General features: G+C 40.8%; 1 protein-coding gene across 2 annotated transcripts in view; it reads left to right on the plus strand.

Moving 5' to 3' along the window:
* Positions 1-17,624, plus strand: part of MBOAT2 (membrane bound O-acyltransferase domain containing 2) — a 120,965-nt gene that overhangs the window by 18,666 nt on the left and 84,675 nt on the right. For both annotated transcript variants that reach the window (XM_061622821.1, XM_061622820.1), the window contains exons 2-3: positions 12,136-12,281; positions 14,932-15,009. In XM_061622821.1, coding sequence (XP_061478805.1) covers positions 12,136-12,281; positions 14,932-15,009 — 224 coding nt within the window. The remainder of the gene's footprint in view (positions 1-12,135; positions 12,282-14,931; positions 15,010-17,624) is intronic.

Raw genomic sequence — 17,624 nt, forward strand, 5'->3', positions numbered from 1 at the left:
ACATATTGTGGGAAAAGCATTTGGTGTGTGCATTGGGTGTTTTTGAAGAACCTTTTTGCTTTTGTTCATAGAAAAGCAAAAATACTATACATACCAGATTGAAAAGTAATTTAGGATAGAGGCAAAAGCCTTAAAAATAATCTCAGAACCTTTTAATATAATATATGTGTATAGAAATTCCCCATTGAAATGAGATGGCTTTGCAGTTTATTTTTTTCCTTTTTGATTAAACAGAATTCTTGTGCCTTGGTGTAAGAAATAAAAAAAAATCATACTTCTCTTCCCTAAACAGTTTGTTTTGTATAAACTTCTCAAATCCTCTCTAAATATTGAATTTGATTTTTGTTGTACAAATATGTATGCCACTGGGGATATAGGGACAGAACGGTCAAGATATCTGGGCTCAGTGGCATGTGATTGATTAGAGACAGGCCGCAACCCTAACTCCACTTACCTGGGAGTAAGCCTCATTGAATTCAGTGGAGCATACTTCTGAGTTCACATCGTTAGGATGTGCTGTTAATGATTCAATTGTGCTTGATGCACATTTGTTATTGGAAGCTGCTAGAATAGCTTTCTCTCCTTTTTAGGGCAGGATTTCATGCCTGCATTTTATATTCCTAAAGATGTTTGGTGTTGCATAATATCCAATTAATAGTGTAGCAGGAATGGCTAATCAGTACCTGCCAGCAGTTGTTGGACTCCAGCTCCCCTCAGCCCCAGCGAATATGGCCAGTGGTCAGAGATGATGAGAGTGTAGTCCAGCACCATTTGGAGGGCTACAGGTTAGCTACCACTTCTTGATGGGTTGAAGGTTATTCCTTGCCTCCTTTTCCTTTTCCAGTCTGCTATTATGTGTTGATCGGTCTAGGAGGTGGGAATTCCATGGGCTTTTGGGCCCATGTCATTGTTGTAATAGTAGTTAATGTTAGTGGGGCTGATATGGCCACTAACTCTTATTTCACTGGCATTCACTGGGAGCAAATGTGGTGTTGTGGTTAGAGTCACAATAGGACCAGAGAGTCCCAGGTTCAAATCCCCACTCAGCCATGAAACTTACTGGGTGACTTTGGGTCAGCTGCTATCTATCTCTCAGCCTAACCTATTTCACAAGGTGGTTGTGAAAATAAGACAGGGTACAGTGAAACAAAATAAAAAGTTTGTAAACTTTAAAGCATCAGTTGGCATCTAGATTCTCTGGTGACTCTGGGCAAAGGCACAGAACAAAGGCAAGCGACCAAGTTGTTTACCCCTTTCACCCCTTTTTTTTGTTGCCATGATAACAGCTGGCAAAAGTACAGAATCCATAATGCCATGTAACCTTAACTGGGTGAACTGCAAGAAACATATGGGCAGTCCAGCCTGTGTGTTTCTGACAGATACCCTGCTGAATTTTTAAGCTGAGTCTACAAAGTCATATAGGTGAGCAATGAGTCAGTAGGCAGCATTTTTGCCCATAAATCACCTGTTAAATTCTCTCCTTTAAAGCAAAGCTGGGAACCCTGCCCTCAACCCATGTGTAGATGGGCAAGTCTTTACTTTGTCTTTAAATGTGGGTTTTGGAGTTTTTTTATTGGTTCTTAACTTTGAGAAGTTTTGGTAGCACAAAGTTTGTGAAATCAAGGTCTGGTTAACCCTGTTTCTTGTAAAACAAGTTACAGTACTATCTTGTTACCCATGCATTTTAGGGGAAGTGAAACTCTTCAGTAACTGAGTCACTAGTAATAAATCTAGAGATTGTTACTTGTGTCCAAATATCTTTATATCCTGTTGATTTTCAATGAGAAAATGTGCTTAATCGTGGCCTACTGAAACCAGCAGTGGTTACCTTTTGCTTGGATTACACCCATTGACTGTGTAGTGTAAACAGTTTGGGACTTGGGCTCCTGAGGGACCGCCATCTCACACCTGGCACCCTTTTCCAGGCCCTTCAGAGGTGAGGCATCTGATGACTGGGATTAGGGTATTTTCTATATATAGTATCCCAGTTATTGAATGCTCTTCCCAGGGAAGCCTGCCTGGTGCTACACATCGTGACTTTCAATCATTGCCCAGACCTAGTTCTTACTCTGACTTTATTCTGTCAGTGTCTTACTGTGTGCTAGTTTTAATAATTTTGCTTGACTTTAGTATTATTGCTGGGTTTAAATGGATTTGTAATCTTTAGGGTTTCTTTGAGTTTTTTTTAAATGAGTGAAGTGGTTAAGAGCATGGCATCCTCTAAAAGAATCTCTCAGCCAGGCCATATAACAAATAAAACTCACTAGCAACATTCACACATGGTTAATGGCTTACCCTCAAGGAGAAGATTGCTCTTGCTTTGGTCTTTCCTGCCAGTGAGCAGGAGCAACAAACCATGATCCTCAGCTTAGTGTGGGATCTGAAATGGGAATTGTAGTTTGTTTCACTCAATACGATTATTGGTAAGCCAAGTTTCAGATCATAGTCTAGAGTGGACCACAATCCTCAGTGTGGATATAATACTAAGACTGTTTGCTGGCAGGGAGGAGTGAAGTGAGAGTGACCTGCACATTCATGATCCTGCTTTTGCTGGTGGGGAAACTCATGACACAATGGCCCTGGTTGAAAATGGAAATGGACTGCCTTCAAGTCGATCCCGACTTATGGCGACCCTATGAATAGGGTTTTCATGAGGCTGAGAGGCAGTGACTGGCCCATGGTCACCCATTGCGCTTCATGACTGTGTGGGGATTCAAACCCTGTCTCCCAGCTCGTAGTCCAACACTCTAACCACTGCACCACACTGGCCCTGGTTAACTCGATAGAAAAAACTGCTATGTGGATGGTGACCCTTGTGGCAAGTGTAACTTACAGAGCTGGTCTGAGAGAGGTATGAGAGAGAGAGAGAAGCTGAGAGTAAGAGAAGTGGGGGAAATTCAAATTGCATTGCTTCTAGCTGCAATTTGTGGTGTATTTAATGTAATTCTACATGTTTATAGCTCTTCCGATTTCTTAAGATTTCCTGTTTAATATTAATTCTTCATTGATGAGATTATTAAGAAGACCTCCCTCCCCACTGTTTTTTTGGATATGTCTAGACTCTTATAGATTCTTGGGAGGTGGTGGGGTGAGGAGACCCATAATTTAAAAAGAGATCCATAGTTGTAGGGCAGCTGCAGATGAACTTCAGAGCTTGAAGACAATTGGTCTCTTTATAGTAATGTGTTTATAGCTTTTTTTGTGTCTGGCATGGTTAAAAGAAGCCATTGTTTAAATTTTAAACTGAATGCAAGTTTAATAAAGTCTTTATGAATAGTTCTTCACTTTTGCATATAAAGCGTGTCAACAGAGTGATAGGTGGGGTGGGTGTTGCTAATTGCAATTTATTCCAGTACACCAATCAAGGATTAATGCTTATTTCAACAGAGGAATTTGGATTGTTAATTTTAACATGGTGTTCAAGGATTTGCTGCCTCTGTGATAAATTCCAGTGTTGTTGAATAGTAGGTTACTTGTGTTGCGCTTGAGTTGAAATGGCACCAAATGGCTTCTAGTTTTCATCAATACAATTTTAATACTGGCTTCCTGGGCTTGAAAAGTCAGGAATTTGATTCTCTGACCCTGTGATAATTCTGCAGAATAGACCCAACTGTCTCTCCTTTTAAGCAGTTTGGTAGCAGCGAAATCCAGACATTTTGTTTGGGTGGTAAGCTATTGCATTTGGAGAGGGCTTAGCAAATTCATTTACCACAGTGATGTGCCAAAGTAGGACCTAACAGTTGACCTTGACTCTCCTGAGCATTAGAGCCTGGCTGGACCTACTGACTCCTTAATCAAGCAGTTGAAAGGAGGGGGGAAACCCGAACAACTTCATACTATGTTCATTGATGGGCTTATCCATTCATCACAACATGTCATTAATGTCACCTTATGTAGGCTAGAATGGCACTGGGTCTCTCTTGGCCTCCTCATACTTGGCAGCTTTTCTTTTCCCTTTCTCTCTCTTTGACCATTATGTGTGGCAGTAGCAATTGTTGAAATTCGTGACATCCACAGCAGAATGCTCTCATGCTGCAGTATGTATTAGCCTCTTGTTCCCTTCCCTCACTCATCACTCTTGATCAATTGGCTTTTCCTCTTCCTTTCCCCAAGTATTCAGAACTGAATTTGCTGCATTTACTAGTAGGATGCATACAAATCTACCCACTGTACAAATTCTTGGTTGATTTGTGTGTATAGTGAGGATGCTGCTATGAGTGAAATTACGTCTTTCGGATAGAGATCTGAGAGAGAACAGCTGCTGCTTTGGATCTCCCTGAGGATGGTAATTGCACATTACCCTGGCAGCACAGGTATCCATACCCATGTTTACTAACATAAATGAGGGGGATGTGGTGGGATGTTCAGTGGGAAGGAAGAAGTGCTTAATCCTTCCCTCTGAGTCCCAATTCTTCCATGTTGTCTTTCCCCCTAGGCCTCTTTTCTCTTTCAACTGCCTTCTATCTTTAGAGCCTGCTGGAGAGAAACTGCGTGGGGAAAATTGGTGAACAAGGGACAGATTAAGCACTTCCTTCATGTCTAGTGACTACCCCTCCTCTGTGTCGGCTTTAGCATTTTGAGGCAAAGATAGATTTGGGAATATACAGCTCTGTCCTGGAACATAATCTAATACACTGGTTCTCAGATTTCTGGATATGATGCTTCTGAATATGATGGTCTCATCTCTGTGGCCTGTCTGTCTATGTCCTTGCTGCATCTCCATGCTGCCAGATACAATTTATATGTTTGATAACATTTAAACTTCAATTCTACCATGAACCATTGTGCCAATGAAAGCTTTAGGTCAAACATGAACATTTGCCTTTATAGTTTCCTTAAAAGGCCTTTCTTGAATAAAAATATATCTCAAAGGGATTCTAGAAATCACTATCTAAATGTAAAATTCTAAAAAACAAAATATCAATCAGTGTTAGTAATCTTGTGGCAGAGGGCTGCCACTTCTAAACTCCAAAATAACTTTCTCCAGGATGTTGAGGTATCTCAAATCTGCAGAAGGACATTTCCAGAGCTCTAAATTGTCCATTTCAGAGTTTCCAAGTGCACAATAATCTTGAGTGGCAGAATTTCTAACAATCTTCGTTATTCTGAGTTTATTAGCTTTTCAAGTTAAGTATAAATAGATCTTAAAATGTTACTTAATATTTCTAACACATTCTTCTACACAATGAACCTCAGGGTGTGGTACAATGATAATAAAAACCTTATATTAGAAATCCACTATACATTTATATCTTTGACATAAGCTAGAATAATAATTCTAATATTTCATTACAAAATAAGATCCAAAGTCATAAGCATGCCATATAGATATGTTTCAACCACGGGTCATGACAAAAACCATAATTTGAGAAACAGTGTACACAAAATTCTATAGCTTTCCCTCTGCAAGAGGAGCTTGCCTTTTTTTTTTAAAAAAAAAATCTAGTTGTGTTTGGGTTACTAGAAGTAATAGAGCATTTTAGGGTAATCCAACTCACCTGTATGTGTGTAAACTCTGTACCGTCCCTGCTCATCTGCTGTCCCCAGCCAAATCAATTGTTGGGTAACTTTTACCTAAGAACACCACCTGTGCTGTGACATTATTATTATTATGCTATCATTGAGTCTTGCTATTGAAAGGGGAAGACCTATGTAATCTTGTGGTAGCTTCTTATACTTGTTGGGATGAAGCAACAATGTGCGATATTGTATGGGGCAGGTCTGCCAGTTCTGTTGCTGGCTGATGAAAGAGGTGGCAGCTGAGGACTTAAATGGTTAAACTCATGTATACATGCATCCGACTGGGCCACTTTTTTCTAATTGACATACACTTGTATTTAAAGATGCATATACATGCATGTATTTTCACAGTTTATATGTTTGCTGCAGGAAAATACCAATGTAACACCGTTTCCTGCAGCAAGCATTCCACTTTGTGCTGCCTGCAGTTATGTTACTTTGAATATTGGACTTATTACCACATACTACTTAATCCAAAACTTGAAGCTTATATGTTCATTTTTCTCTGTTTTCATGCCACATCTACATAAATACATCTTTCTTAATGATTCTGCAAGATGATTGCGTTAAACAGTGAAAAGCATTATTCTTTTATTCAAGATTAATCTGTGAATCCTGTCTGTTTGCATCTAAAATTTAGTTATTGCAGTTGGCTAAACTGATTTCTTTTGAAAATATCACAACAGTTCTTCTCCCCATCCAATCGGAATACATTAACTTGTAAGGTTTTTTCTGTGGTATGTGTGTCAAAATGGGCACATCTGGTTTGCCTGTGCCATAGTGAGCTACAGAAGATGAGAGGAAATCGATAAGGAGCTGGAAAAACTCCCTGTCTGAAACCCTAGAGTTGTTGCCAGTCAATTCCCCTGGGTGGGAAAGAGGTGGGGATAAACTATTACTTGCCCCGGTAAATTCTGGCAGTAGTTCTGATCTCTAACATGCTTGAGGTAGCAAAGGGCAGCTGTCTTCAAACCAATTCCAGTGGCAGGAGGATTGGGGCAGCCCTCTGTAAAGCCCTTGGTTATAAATAGCCTTAGTTATTATCTCCATTTTTCAAGGCTGTTCTCATTAGGGATGGGCAAGAAATTAGATTCAGTTCACATTTCAAGCCAAATCTGTCCAATTTATACTTTCAAACGATATGAGAACTGAAACACAACCATCCTTTGAAATTTGCACTTGTATGAATTTTGCAATGCAGTTTGCCAGCCAACAAAGTTTACAAAAATGAATATGTTAGGGGAAAGTGTGCATAAAAATGAATGTATGAGTGCAAATAACATACAAGATGTATTATATGATGAGAAATTGCTTGCCAAAATGTGTACATTAGTGAAAGCTGCCAATAAAAATGTGTTTATTAGGAGTAATTTGCAGTAAGATGCTAGGGAGTTTCCATGACGATTTATTTTTTAAAGAAGTCTCAAATTGCTGCAGAAATATGAAGAACTGAATTTAAGACTGGAAAAATGAGAAACTGAGAGAACTGAAAAGGACAGAACTTTACATCCCTAGTTCTGACGTAGGCTAACGGCATCTATTATTTCTGATCAGGCTGATCAGGGAGGAGTTGCTCTTTCTCAGCTTTGTCCACCCGGGTATTTGGTTCAGCACTGTGGTAGATCTGAGGGCCGGGGAGGGGGGGTCGCCGTGGTCTATAGGAGTTCTTTTCCTCTCACCAAGCACCCTGTCCAGACGGCAACTGGTCTGGAATGTCTCCACCTTGTATTGGGCCAGGGAGACAGACTAGGAATACTGTTGGTGTACCGTCCATCTTGCTGCCCAACAGCTTCCTTAGCTGAGCTGACAGAGATAGTCTCGGAGGTGCTGTTGAGATCCCCTAGACTTTTGGTACTGGGGGATTTCAATGTCCATGCCGAGGCTGTCTTATCTGGCGCAGCTCAGGACTTCATTGCCTCCATGACAACAATGGGGCTGTCTCAATTTTCTACTGGCGCAACGCATGTGTCGGGACATACTCTTGATCTGATCTTCGCCACTGGACATGGAGATGGTGATCTGGTGGTGGGGTGTTTTTCATCTACCCCATTGTCATGGACAGATCACCGCTTGTTGAGATTTAGACTCACAGCGGCTCTTTCCCTCTGCAAAGGTGGAGGATCTATTAAGTTGATCCGCTCCCGGAGCCGGATGGATCCCGTAGGTTTTCAGAGGGCTCTGGGAGATTTTCCGGCTGATAGGACCGGTGCCCCTGTCGAGGCCCTGGTCGCACTGTGGAATACGGAAATGACCCGGGCTATTGACATGATCGCTCCCGCGCGCCCCCTCCGGTGTAGAGCTCATACCGCTCCGTGGTATACTCCGGAGCTGAGAGTGATGAAACAAGAGAGGAGGAGGCTGGAGTGCAGATGGAGGAAAACTCCCAGTGGATACAACTATGATTTGGTAAGTGCCACCAATAAGTTGTATACAAAAGCGGTAAGGACAGCAAAGAAGCTCTATTTTGCTGCCTCTATTAGATCATCTTTATGCCGCCCAGCGGAGCTTTTTAAAGTCGTGCGAGGGCTCTTACACTCTGGCCCCCACGATACTATGGAAACATCTGAGACCCGCTGCAACGAAATTGCTGGACACTTTCAAGATAAGATCGCATGTATCCGCAGGGACCTTGACTCTGATGTTGTGACAGATGAATCCATTGAAGTGTCCGGAGCACGGCCTTGTCCTTCTTTATTGGATGAGTTTCAGTTGGTGCAGCTCGAGGAAGTGGACAAGGTGCTTGGAATGGTTCGGGCAACCACGTCTGTTCTGGATCCTTGCCCATCTTGGCTAGTGAAAGCTAGCAGGGCTGGGACCACCGGTTGGGCCAAGGAAGTGGTTAACGCCTCCTTGAGGGAGGGAGTAGTCCCTGGTAGCCTCAAGGAGGCAGTAGTGAGACCTCTTTTAAAGAAACCCTCCTTGGACCCAGATAATCTGAATAACTATAGACCGGTGGCGAATGTCCCTTTTTTGAGCAAGGTTTTGGAGCGGGTGGTTGCCAGCCAACTCCAGGCGCTCTTGGATGAAACCGATTATCTAGATCCGTTTCAATTCGGTTTCAGGCCCGGTTTTGGCACCGAAACAGCCTTGGTCGCCCTGTATGATGACCTTTGTCGGGAGAGGGACAGGGGGAGTGTGACTCTGTTGATTCTCCTTGATCTCTCAGCGGCGTTTGATACCATCGACCATGGTATCCTTCTGGGGAGACTCGCGGAGTTGGGTGTCGGGGGCACTGCTTGGCAGTGGTTCCGCTCCTACTTCGCGGATCGTCACCAGAAGGTAGTGCTTGGGGAACATCACTCGACACCATGGACTCTCCATTGTGGAGTCCCCCAGGGATCGGTCTTGTCCCCCATGCTTTTCAACATCTACATGCAGCCGCTGGGTGCGGTCATCAGGAGTTTTGGAGTGCCTTGCCATCAGTACGCTGATGACACGCAGCTCTATTTCTCCTTTTCATCTTCCTCAGGTGAGACTGTTGATGTGCTGAACCGTTGCCTGACCGCGATAATGGACTGGATGAGAGCTAATAAACTGAGACTCAATCCAGACAAGACCGAGACATTGTTGGTGAACGCCTTCCCTGCTCAGATGGTGGATGCTTACCCTGTTCTGGATGGGGTTACACTCCCCCTGAAAGAACAGGTACGTAGTTCGGGGGTTCTTCTCAACTCTTCCTTGTCTCTCGAGGCCCAAGTGGCCTCGGTGGCACGGAATGCGTTTTACCATCTTCGTCTGGTAGCCCAACTACGCCCCTATCTGGACAGGGACGACCTCGCGTCCATTGTCCACGCTCTGGTAACTACAAGATTGGATTACTGTAATGCGCTCTACGTAGGGCTGCCCTTGAAGACAGTTTGGAAGCTTCAGCTGGTGCAGAACGCAGCTGCCAGATTATTGACGAGTACCAGTCGGTCTTCGCATATAACACCTGTCCTGGCGCGTCTGCACTGGCTTCCTATTTGCTTCCGGGTGAGATTCAAGGTGCTGGTTTTGACCTATAAAGCCTTACACGGCGTGGGACCTCAATACCTTGTGGAACGCCTCTCTCGCTATGAACCTACCCGTTCACTTCGTTCAGAATCTAAGGCCCTCCTCCGGGTACCAACCCATCGGGAAGCCCGGAGGGTGGTTACGAGATCTAGGGCCTTTTCTGTGGTGGCCCCTGAGTTGTGGAACAGCCTCCCCGAAGAGGTACGCCTGGCGCCTACACTTCCATCTTTTCGGCGCCAGGTAAAGACCTTTTTATGCTCCCAGGCATTTTAATCTTCTTAACTTTTTTAATCTTTTAATCTGTATTTTAATTTTTGTAGTATTTATTTTGTTTTTGCTGTGCTTTTCGTTGTTTGTTTGTATATGTTTTTGTATTTTTATTATGATATATTGTATTTTATTTTGTTTGTTCACCGCCCTTAGAGCTATTTCGCTAAGGGCGGTATATAAATTGAAATAATAAATAAATAAATATTTCAGTCCGTCAAGGTCTGTTCAAAGCCAGGGTCACGAAATCTCCTCTGGTTCCTTGCTGAAATATCTGCTGGGAACAAAGAATAGGAAACTTTGCAGCTGCGGCTTAAATTTAAGCCAGGCTGCAAAGGAAGAATCTGGAGTGCATTTAGAGTGTGTTCATCATGAATCACTTGATATTGTGTGATGTCACGCTAGAGTGGCTGTATACTATAGCTATCATTTTTTTTTGCATTCTACCATGTTAAATTGAAAATTCTCTCATGCCATTCTGCTGCTTCCCATAAGCTCATCTCAAAACAAAAACTTACAAAACGGAGTCTTGAACTCAAAAATGCTTGCTTAACAACACAGAGAATTGTCAGTTTAAAGTCCACAACAAGAGTAAAAAAAATCCAGTCCCCCGTTGGAGTTTTTTCTGTCAGTGGTCTCATAATTGGCTGAAATTAATTAAAAATCAGCCATGTTCTTAGAGTTCCTGTAATCTTATTAGTGACCATGCCCCATACTCTGACCTTCATCATCAGCAGTTTAACAGTTAAAAAAAAATGCATGGCTAATTTTTAATTAATTTAAGAAAATTAACATTGGAGTCAATGATAAGTGCAGGCATGCTCAGTAAGAACCACCTGTCAGCGTTCTTAAAAACCTATCAGCCGTTTGGCTTAGCATACATGTCTCTATTATGATCGAGGATCAGCAATAGTTTGGCTTAGCTAATCAGGAGACTCCTATTCTCCTGACAGAACTCAAATGGCCAGAGTTGTTTAAAAGTAATTTCTACTAACCAGAGAATTCTGGGAATTGGAGCTCTGTGAAGGGAATAATGGTGTCCTAAACAACTCTCAGCACCCTTAACAAATTACACTTCACAGGATTCTTTGGAGGACACCATGACTGCTTAAAGTGGAATAAATGTGTGGTGTGGCCAGGGTCAGCTTTGGTTTAAATATGTGTGGGAGGCTACATGTGTCTGCTGTAGAATAAAAAGGTGGGGGATAACCCTGAAAAATCATGATCCTGCTTACAGTGTTCTCCTTTTGGAAAGGAAAGGGGTTTTCCCTCTGCTCAGTGCCTACCCACCCCATTTCCTCTCCTCCCTTCTCTCCCCTCCTTCCTCCCTACCCATACCCAAATGGTGTTTGCATTTTTACAAATTTGTAGGGCAGTCCAATATCTCAGAGAGGAGGTCGGGTCTCCTGCTCCCCTGGTACATTCACTATAGCTGCCCAATGTCCCTGCTTTTTAAAGTTTGATAGAAATGTCTGTTGGCTATAAAAACATTCTTAAACTGCAAGGTTTTCTTTTTGCGTGTTAGTGAATATGACTATCTGATTTGTGCACACTGTAAGTCTTCACATTTGTTTTTTTCAGCAGCTGTTTTCTTATGTATGAATACATGTGCCAGAAATAGCTTGAAGAAACTGGCATTGCATATGTCAACTTTGACAATGAAACGGGTTTATTGGAGTAGACTTGTGGTTGTGTATACCAGTGGTCTATACAGTATACCTTATATGTATGCTTTTGATTTATCTGATTATGAAAATAAAACAAGTGCTTCAAGTTTCGAGAGTATTCCATGACTACTAGTTATTAATTTTTATCGCACTTTATAAATAGCTTTTCTTTTCATATAGGAAGTGCTTTGGTTAATATTCTTTCATGTTTTGTCCTTATAGTAACTCTTTGAGGGGAGTCACTGTTTTCTGTTTTCACAAATATGTGTTATTTATTTATTAGATTTATATCCCGTCCTTCCAGTAGGAGCCCAGGGCAGCAAGTTTTACTTACTAATGCTATATATGAGAGATGCAACTCCTCTTATTGGAATGAATTTGGCTAAAACAATCTGAATTCCCCTAGTTTAAGTTTCTGCATATAATTTGGACTAATTGTTAGTGTCTTTGAAAGTGATTCAATTCAATTTGTTGGCTTCTCATCCAGCAATAGCTATGGGAAATGTTTCTGGAGCATCAAAGGGTTGATGATGGATATGATGATTATGGATTGTACTAGCTTCACAAATGATTTATATGATTCTCAAGACTGGCTTTTAAAATGTTAAAGACTTGGTTGTCTCATTTCTATGCAAACAGAGTATTAATGGTTCAAACAAAAATGATAATAGTTCTCTTTTCTCTGCAGGTCAACTTTGTAGTGTGCCAACTGTTTGCCTTGCTTGCTGCTGTCTGGTTTCGAACTTACCTTCATTCAAGCAAAACTAGTCCATTTATAAGGCATGTTGTTGCCACCCTTTTGGGCCTTTATCTTGCACTTTTTTGTTTCGGATGGTAAGTACCTTGGTTTTTCTCTTCCACAGTATCCGGCTTTGCTTTACGTAGTCTACTTGATCACTGGATTTTACTGTCAGAATGTTAGCTGGTATGTTTCTTGGGGAGAGAGTGAGTGTGTGTAGAGGTCATTAATTCAACAAATGCAGGAAGAGTATAATGGACCTGTAACTTCAGAATGCTAAGCAAAGTGTTCAAGAGGTTTGGTTCTTCAGTGTCCTCTAAAGATAAAGGCCTTAAATTAGCTGCCATTCAACTTTGATTTAAGGTGGCACTGGAATATTATAATCTCTGGATGGAGAATTGCCTTCATATGGCTTTTTGGTCCTAGTGTGTCATACACGCATATCCTGCCACAAGTTGCTACCCTTCAAAAGTGGCAACTTGCTGTAACCCATCCTTTCCCAACCTGATACCCTCCAGATCTTGTTGGACTACAACCCCCATCAGCCCCAGCCAACATCACCAGTGGCCAGGGATGATTTGGGTTATAGTTAGCATCTGGAAGGTACCAGTTGGGGAAGGGTGCTGCAAGTTACCTGTAACCTATAGCAATGGCCACATTCTGTTTGTAAGGAATTTATTGCTTTGACCAAAATATATAAAAAATGCTTTAAAAATGTAATCTTAGGTTCTGCAATGCAGGATTCCTGTTGACAATAAGAATTATTTGTCCTTCAGGTTCTAGCATTCCTTCCTTTGTAACCAGCTGCTTTGAACAGTTTTCTCCACTCTTACTAGGCAAAGAAGTTGGTGCATACTGTCATTCCTGTTTTTCCCTGTGTTTTAAATGCCTCAGTTAACCTGCTACACCATGTTGTCTACTTGATGTTGTACCAGAAAGACGAGCACAGAAAGCCTGTTCAAATGTTCAGAAATATATGTTCAGAAATAGCATGTGATTTAATTCCTTGTAGATGAAAAACTAGCATGTTACGGACAAAATTAGGCTAAAACCCTTCACCCTGACTGGCTAGCTTTCCATATTGATAGCATACTAGATGAGAGAGCACCCAAACAAATGAATTCTTATGTCCACAAATGCTTCATGTGCTATTTCTCTGTGATGCGATAGTGCTGTAGGGTTATGCTTTGGGAGCAGGTAAAGGGTTAATTGCTCTGCCTGCTATTTCTCTGTTCTAAATTTTTCCCATCCTGAAGCTGCTTTTCTTAAAGAAAAAACGGCATCAAGGCTGTATTTCCATTTGTGCATGAACATGTAGTTAGGTTCTGAAATACATCGTTAAATGATTTGCCACGGGGGTGTAAGTGGGAAAGAGACAAAGTTCATATGCATATGAATATAAAGGTCTTAATTTTCATATATGGCGGTAGGAATTCTAAGGTGACCACACTCCTAAGGATGTGACCTTTTTGAACATGCTGATCTCACCCCACCAATTAACAAGTTAGTGTCCCTAAGGTGCTGTAGCACAGGTGATGCTGAATATTGCTCAGAGGTGGCTTAAATGGCATACATTAATGATAGTAATGTTTTTCTACCTCTGGAGTTACTTTCTCAGTGCCCTTGCTGCTTCAGAAGCTACATTGCTGAAATTAATGTAGAATGGTTTGAAAGGGGGAATAAATCTTAATGCAAAGCTGCGAATTAAGCAGTAACTAAAATGTTGCTTCCTTATAAGCCCTCATGGGTGGACACTCACAACTTTTTTCTAACATCACATATAATCTCCAGAATGCCTAAATAAGCAAATGCTGTAACAATGTGACTTGAGTTATTTTTCTAGCCCACCTAGGACTTCATTTGTTTTCTGTTCTGATTTTGAATAACAAATTGTAGGTTATGTGCATGACTGAGCTGTTAGCTGCATGGGAAGTCTTGATAGCATGTATTATCAAAACCCTTTTAAACTGTATACAGATAATGCTTTCTCTTGAGAGAAAGGGGAGAAACTTTCCCTTTAGTGGCTACCATTATCCCAGCCCTGATTTAGCATTTAGCAAATGTGAACAGAATAGAGAAGGTATGGAGGAATATTTATTTTTAAGGGACAAAGCCTGTTCGTTATATTGTCCTAATTTCTAACTACAACTACTTCCATACATGTCATATAGAGTGGTAAAGCTCTGTTGAGTGAATCTCAAGTATCTTTTTAATCAGAACAATTTTGCTCCCAACAGAAACTTTGTCATTCTTTTAAAAATAGATGCATGAGTATACGTGTGGGGATATGCTCATCCTTTCATTTTTTTTTAAATAACCCTTCTGAAATTCTCTGGGTGCTGATGCTAGGAGTATAGACACCTGCAACAAGCTGGACAAAACACAGAGATGTTCATTATATCAGTGCTGCTTGATATATCAATGCTGCAAAGACTTGTCTCTGCTTTTCTGGGTGTAGTTCAATATACCACACACCCTACAAAACAGATATGAGGGACCATGATGGGACATGTACAGTAATCATGGGCACTGTGGGCAAATATAGTTCCACAATATCAACTCCATGCAAAGTTATTGCCTGTACACACCCTTATTTGAAATTAATGAGTAGATAACCATTTCAGATTAGTTAACTAGGGCAAAATATATATTCCTTTCTGCTGCTGTTTAGAATTGAAAGAAGTACTAGCAAAGTACTCAAAGCACTTGGACTAACCAAGTTTGTAACATTTTTCCCTTTCCTAGGTATGCCTTACATTTTGTTATACAAAGTGGAATTTCCTACTATATCATGATCATTATAGGAGTGGAAAACATGCACAAGTGAGTATTGAGACACAGTGAAGTAGAAAGAGCATAATCTGCAGGTGGATGGAATTTTAAATCAGGGATGGCTAAACCCCCGTTTGGGGCTCTGATGTAGCCCTCCAGGTAGATTCTCTACCGACGTTGGCAGTGGCAGCACATAAAATATATATTTTTTTAAGTGGACACAGCGCTGGGGTGAGCCCAACACCCTGATGGGGGATGCAAATCACCCCTCCCCAGTAATCAGATTAATCATTTAATGAGCAGGGAGGAGTGATGACCCCCTTCTCCTCAGCTGGTCTGTGTGTGTATGTGCACATGCAAGAGGGTGGGGTGGCCACACAAACTGCTGGAATGAGATCTTTGGAAGGTTAGTGAGTGTTATTGGAGCCTTTGGGCCAAAACGGGTTAGCCACTCCTGCTTTAAAGGAACAAACTGTATTTGATATGAAGGCAAGCAGTCCCATCCTGGCCCACTCTATATCTTTTCATATATTTTTATATTGCTAATAATAAGTCATTTTGTTACTACTATTATAATTGTTTCAAATGTGTGTATTTCTCTGAAAAGACCTTCTTGTCTGCTATTCAACTTACCAAAAGCTTGTCATACCTACTGTTTACAGAAACAAGCCCTGTGGGGGTGGGGGGTGGGATGCTGTAATTTTCAGTACATAGCTGTTAACATGTTTCCATTGCTGCTTCATATATTGTCTGATTTGCGCATTTTGTAATACATCTGAGTGAAAAGTTCTGTGACAGGTGAGAGTGTAAAGAAATAGCATTCCATTTTCCTGTCTCTTTTACAAAGAATAAAAAAATACATGACACTGCTTTATCTTTGGATAAACATAGCTTACATACTTTTGATTTGGCTGAGTTCATTTTATTTAGTCTCTTTGCTGTCGTCTAGGTAATATATGCTGCATGCTGGTCTCTCTTGTCCTTTTATTCTGTTGCACTTGTCATAGGTGGTAAATGCTTATATGCCTGATGTGATATTAATGTTTGTATGGAGGGTCATCTTAACTCAGTGCAAGGGGATGCTCTTAATTATTTGTAACAGTGTGGGTCCAAAAGCAATTCCTGCTATGACAAGGGATCTGAGTGCGGTTGCTTCATACTTTGCATTTTAAAAACAATTTAAAACACAATTTAAGACAATTAAAAAATTTAAAGCACATGCATGTGAAGAGAGTGCTGCCATGGAACATTCTTTAAAATACCCTCAGTTGGAAGTCCACTTAATGGGCACCAAATCCTAGCCACTTTATATTACAAGGTAGGAAAAACTATAGTGATGTGAAAAGTTGTACCTTGTAAAAATTCAGGAACCCTCTCAAGAACTGAACTTGGCAACCCTACTGGGCTATTTGAGTCTTGCAAGATCCATATTGTGTTACGTAATGGTAGCTAAGTAGCTTTTCCATAGAAATGATTTTAAGATAAAAATTCCTTGTTGCTTTTTTTCATAAAGCTTATATCAAAGATAGTTTTAGATAATATAACTGATTCCCTTGGCTATACAATTATATACAGTTTAGTTGGTTCAAGCAACAAAAACAAGGTATAAACAGCATGGGCATTGAGAGTATTTTCATTCCTTTTTTTTTTTGAGAAACAATGTATTCTTTTTTTCTGAGATTCTTCATTCTTTTTTTCCATACATGTCTTACTGATTTCTAGCTTGTTATAACCTCCATATATTTTTCTATGCCTTCAATAATTCCAGTTAATTTTGTTATATTCAGTTGTTCCCAATGTTTCCTTAATAAATCCATTCTGTTAGGCTTCTGGTTGTTTTTCCAAGATTTTGCACATAGAATTCTAGCTATTGTTATAATACACAGTGCTTTAATCTGATGATGTGGTTTTATTGGTTCTGTTACATAATTCAACAAAAATAGGAGTGGATTCAATGGCATTTAATACTTTAGGTTTTCTTTAAGAACATTGGCAACCATGGACCAGAATACTACAGCTTTTGCAAACTTCCACCTCAGATGCTTGAAGTCTCCTTTATGTCTACTACAGTGCCAATTGTTGGCAATTGTAGTTAACATTTGGAAGGAAATGGAGAAGAGAAAATCTGCTAGAAAAGGGGTAAAGTGTGCATCTCAGAGGGTGTAATCCATGGTTTGTATGGAGCCAGCATTACATCTACACCGGCCCTAAATAACGTAAAGATATCTTGAGGCCCTTGACTGTGTGCAAAATATATGTGCTGCACAGACTGAAGTTGTTTGGCTGCTCTTGTTCTATAACTTGGGAGTTGGCTTACTAAACCTGTTTATGAAGACCTTTTTTGCTGAGCTGTACACACTTTCTAATGCTTTCCCATAAGATTTTAAAAAGAAGGGCTCCTTTCCTGCCCCTATAGAAACACAAGAATGTATGAGCACTTGCTGCACAGGGTCTTGGGTTGTCACAAGATAATGCTTCTGAGAAAACTAACTGGCTTTCTTCTAAATAACTTTTCAGTTTGTGCTCATAAGTACATAAGAAGAGCCCCTGCTTGTTTAGACCAAAGGCCAAACTTGTCCTGTTTCCCACAGTTGCCAATGGGAAGCCTGCAAATAGGATAAACAGGCGACCATCCTGTCCCACTGTTGCTCCTCAATGATTGGTGT

Source organism: Rhineura floridana, chromosome 4 (genome assembly GCF_030035675.1).
Source record: "Rhineura floridana isolate rRhiFlo1 chromosome 4, rRhiFlo1.hap2, whole genome shotgun sequence".
In the NCBI taxonomy this organism is placed as follows: domain Eukaryota; kingdom Metazoa; phylum Chordata; class Lepidosauria; order Squamata; family Rhineuridae; genus Rhineura; species Rhineura floridana.